We start from the raw sequence: 4,535 nt of genomic DNA on the forward strand, positions 1-4,535 counted from the left end.
ATATTTATTGTAAAAATTAATGTATCTAGACGTATTTTAGTTTTAGATATATTTATTTTTTAATTTTTACGACAATTAATTTTGAACGATGGGAATGTAAGATGTTTCTTGACATTGTGAGTGCTCCTAGTACAGAAGCTGCCACAATTTTTGGTGAAGCAAAAGAATGTGCCACAGTGGGAGCAGGCAGAGAGAATCGAAGATTCCGGGCAGCCGGGGTTGCTTGTGCGTGAGAGAGAAAGAATCCAGAGGGCAACCGGCGCGGGCCCACGCCGAATCACGCAGATACTTTCCTTGTCCACTCGGGATCTCCAAACAACACTCCACCCAAAATTTATTTTACTCGCGCACCGAGATTCTTTGCGTGCATGCGTATCTCGGCGACAATAATTACGGCCCTGATTCGTTGCCCCACCTTGTTTAATCCCCACTTGCCGCAGCGAATTCGGCGAGTGTTCTTCCGAATTGACGAGTTGTTTGGTTTTGTTTAGTATAAATAGAGTAGTCAAAAGAACGCACTCGCTGCCGTAAAAAGCCAGAATGTTTGCTCGCGACGAGAGGAAGAAGAGCGGAGCGGAGATATCAGATATGGGGAGCAAAATCATGGGTCCATCCATGGACAAGGACAGTAGCCAGTCGGCACGAACGAAACGATACGCCTGGTGGCTTATGATCCGCACTGATTAACCGCGCATTTGCGGCCAGTAATTGACACTCCAGGAAGAGCGCATGCCTGGGATGAATATGAATTCGTCGTCGGAGAATGCTTTTCTCCGGAGAATGGAGCGGCCAAGTTGGAGGGAAACCAAGGGAACTGAGCGGTGGTTGAGGTGGGGTGGAAGCACGGAGTAATCTAATCGGCTACTCTGCAATCAAAAAAGATAAAATCTAGTAGGAGTAATAGGCTGGATAAAAGTAATTAAACCGGAGCATTCACCATCCGTCTTCCGCTCCCGCGTGGAAGAAAGTCTCCCATTTGCGTACCCAATTAATCCTCCTCCTCCTCCTCCTCCTCTTCCTCCCCCGCAACAGCAACAGCAACAGCAACGGCACCCTCCCTCCCACAGTCCCACTCCCATGCCCCTCTGCCATCCCATCCCACCACCACCACCACCACCACCATATAGCCGCCACTGCACCCCCAGTCCCCCACCCCACCCCACCCCACCTCGCCTCCTTGCCACTCCCCAAGAACCGGGACGGAGAGCCCTCCGCGACTCCTTGTCCGCGCGCGCGCCTCCTGCATGCCGCTGTGACCGTGAGTCGTCCGTCGTAGCGATCTACACATCCATGTCCATGTCGTGCTGAGTGGTTGGCGTTTGGGGTTTGGCCGTGCGCGCGCGTGGGCTGGCGGCAGTACATGAGGAGGAGGGGCCGCGGGGAGCCTGGGGAAGGGGGCGCTGGGGCTGCTGGGCTGCGTCGATGAGGTGGTGGCGGCGGTGGCGTCGTCGTGGGGGGCCATGAGCGCCGCGGGGTCCCGGGTCGACGCGGCGCCGCGGCTCGCGCAATGGCGCGTCGACGCGCTCCCCTGCTACACCTACCGCAAGTCCGACTCCTTCCGCGTCGGCCTCTGGAACTGGTCCGTCCCCGTGCCCCTTCTCCACCCCCCTCTGCAAACTGTTTGCTTTCTTGCCCCTTCTCCTGCCCTGTGATCCTTGTTGCCACCGGGGCTCTTAGTGCCTTAGTGGTGGTGTTATGAGCTCAGTCATGGGTTTTCTTGGGATCAGTCTGAGGTTTTCAGTAGTGGCTTCAAGTGCAAAGGGAATCAATCAATAGGATGTTTCTGTTTGAAAAACATCTTGTTAGTTTCATTCTGAGAAAAGGTTCAGAATTCGGGAGCAGGGAAGGATTTCTTCTGTTTGATAGGTTTATTGATTTCGGATGCATCCACTTAAGTTTATATTTCTGTATAAGTATTATTGAACTGACTTTAATTTGGATTTGGAATCTTTCGTCAGCCATATCTGGTCGACATGTTTTCTTAACCATATTTGTTGTATTATTAAGACAAGACGTGGAACCAAAGATATTTCAGACTAAAGTTTTCACTTTCTCCAACACTCACTTTCAGCTGCTTCTTTTCTACTATTACCAAGAAAATATTGAATTGAATTGTACGTTTACCTTTTCAAATATCATCAGGATAAATTTCTCATTTTCAACACAAGTAAAAAACATAGAGGATTGGTGGAAGAGAAACCTGAGGGGCTACCACATGATTCATGAACTAACTTAAGTATCTGACTCTGCAATTATGAAGGTACCTGTCTGTGGAGAGAAACAACAAGCAAACCTGCGTTAAGCTCTTTGCAGAGTTGTCAAATTCTGCCAAGAACACAGCCCCCGCACCGATAGCCTCCTTTGTCACGAAACTTCTGATATCCTTTCCTCCAAACCAAAAGATCATAGAGCATCCAGGTAATTGTCTTCTACTCCTTACTATATAAATCAAAGATGAAGATATATTTTCATATTTAATATGTACTCCCTCCGCAAAAAATTATAAGAGCATTTGTATCACTAAAGTAGTAATCTAAACATTCTTATATTGAGTAAGTGGTAATTTTTCAATATGTAAGTGATAATTATCAAAATAAATCGGTTGTTCTTAGTTCATACGGCTATAAGTTAATTTGTGCAGAAACCAAGTGTCATGCAAAAGCAGTATACAAATTTAAGTTACTGTACATTACACGTGATCGGGCATACATGCCGGTCTGAAATTCTAGGCTTTTATTGTTATTCCAAAATATCATGTTGAGTCCTGCATGCATATCAGCAAGTGCGCAAAGCATGTGTTATCTAACTATCAGCTAATTTGCATGGACACAGGAATCTTGGACAAGCCTCTGAAACACGAAGGATTTGTGTGGACGGTTGATAGTAGTTTTACAGGAAGATTTGTGATTGAGATAGAGTTTCTGGACCTCAAAGTTGCAGATTCATCTGTAAGCACTGTTTCACTATCTACTTCTGGTTTGTCAATGTTTTTTATTTAGTGAGGACAAATGTTTTGTCAATGTTTGGTACAACCACAATTAGGGGGTGTGGGCTTTCAAAACGAAAAAGAAAACAATTAGGAGATGTGGAGTGACATTCTTGACCCACCTGGAATCCTATCTGATTTTGGACAGCTGCACACCATATTAACATGTCATTTGGACTGATGCACACCAACATCTACTGTTTGTTTTGTGTGAGGTGTCTGTAGTTGCTTTCTACCGCTGAATTGAAAAAAAAACTGATTGTGTGACGTCACATAAACATGTTCTTTGATCAGAAACGTGCAAAGTTTGCAAGCACAACGGAAACCTAAATCAGACATCTGTTGCCACTTGTCAGTAATTGCTCGATCCGAATAAAAGAAAACGACAATATAAAAACAATGTCTTGAGAACAAATAAAATGTACTCCCTCAGTCCCATGATATAAAAACATTTTTTATACTAGTGTAGTGTCAAAAACATTTTTATATTATAAGACGGTCACATGTTCTTATTGCTATGTAATTCTGTGTTCCAGGGCGGTGAACCTGCCTCGATCTGGGCCTCGCGCCAAATCAAGCAGTCCTCAGACAACACCGCGCTGTCATCCCTCGCAAGGATGCTGCACGAGGGCATCCTCACCGACATCACCATCAACGCCGACGACGGCAGCATCAGGGCGCACCGCGCGATCCTGGCGGCCCGCTCGCCCGTCTTCCGGAGCATGTTCTCGCACGACCTCAGGGAGAAGGAGCTCTCCACGGTGGACATCTCCGACATGTCCCTCGACGCGTGCCGGGGCTTCCTCAACTACATCTACGGCGACCTGCGAAGCGAGGAGTTCGTCGCGCACCGGCTGGCCCTCCTCGGCGCCGCGGACAAGTACGACATCGCCGACCTCAAGGAGGCGTGCCTCGAGAGCCTGCTGGAGGACATCGACACCCGGAACGTGATCGAGCGGCTCCAGACGGCGCACCTGTACCGGCTGCAGAGGCTCAAGGATGGCTGCCTCAGGTTCCTCGTGGAGTTCAGGAAGGTGTACGAGGTGCAGGACGAGTTCAGCGCGTTCCTTCAGACGGCGGACAGGGACCTGGTGGCTGAGGTGTTTCAGGGCGTTCTTGCGGCGTGGAGTGGCCGGTGAGCTCTGCGTCTGGGTCTGGGGTGGCCGTGGTGGTGTTCCATTGGTGGCGCATTGTTTGATGGATTCTTGCTCGTGCAGCTTGTAAATAGCGCGTGCAAGCCATTGTTTGTTGGCCGTAAAGTTTAACGTGTATATCTCGATTGGATTTTGTTCATATCATATAGTAGGACTGCGTTAACGTCCAAACGTTTTACGTTTTACTTTTAAAGATAGATCCGAATGATCCTTCCGCGATCGTTAAGTCCATCAATCCCGTTTTATTCTCTTTTAAACGCTCGTTAATCCATCATGATTGTAAGGCCTTGTTTAAAATCACAATAGATTATGATAATTTGGATTATGAAGATAGATTATATAATCTGCTTTATAAAAATAAGTTAGGTGGACATGTTTGGAGGCTAGATTAAATA

General features: G+C 47.3%; 1 protein-coding gene across 1 annotated transcript; it reads left to right on the top strand.

Annotated features, from left to right (window-relative positions):
* The first annotated feature begins 1,047 nt into the window (after positions 1 to 1,047).
* On the top strand, positions 1,048 to 4,279 carry LOC123411831 (BTB/POZ domain-containing protein At1g55760). The gene is made up of 4 exons (XM_045104784.1): positions 1,048 to 1,579; positions 2,261 to 2,418; positions 2,833 to 2,948; positions 3,523 to 4,279. The coding sequence occupies exons 1-4, from the start codon at positions 1,461 to 1,463 to the stop codon at positions 4,123 to 4,125; spliced, it is 996 nt and encodes a 331-aa protein (XP_044960719.1). The 5' UTR covers positions 1,048 to 1,460; the 3' UTR covers positions 4,126 to 4,279.
* The last annotated feature ends 256 nt before the right edge of the window (positions 4,280 to 4,535 follow it).

The sequence above is a fragment of the Hordeum vulgare genome, chromosome 7H (genome assembly GCF_904849725.1).
Source record: "Hordeum vulgare subsp. vulgare chromosome 7H, MorexV3_pseudomolecules_assembly, whole genome shotgun sequence".
NCBI lineage: Eukaryota > Viridiplantae > Streptophyta > Magnoliopsida > Poales > Poaceae > Hordeum > Hordeum vulgare.

What these genes read in the sequence shown, in the direction of transcription:
- LOC123411831 (XM_045104784.1), top strand. Translation starts at nt 1,461, where the DNA reads ATGAGCGCCGCGGGGTCCCGGGTCGACGCGGCGCCGCGGCTCGCGCAA. An exon ending in CGCGTCGGCCTCTGGAACTG is followed by an intron (nt 1,580 to 2,260) that starts GTCCGTCCCCGT and finishes GCAATTATGAAG; the next exon opens with GTACCTGTCTGTGGAGAGAA. An exon ending in AAAGATCATAGAGCATCCAG is followed by an intron (nt 2,419 to 2,832) that starts GTAATTGTCTTC and finishes GCATGGACACAG; the next exon opens with GAATCTTGGACAAGCCTCTG.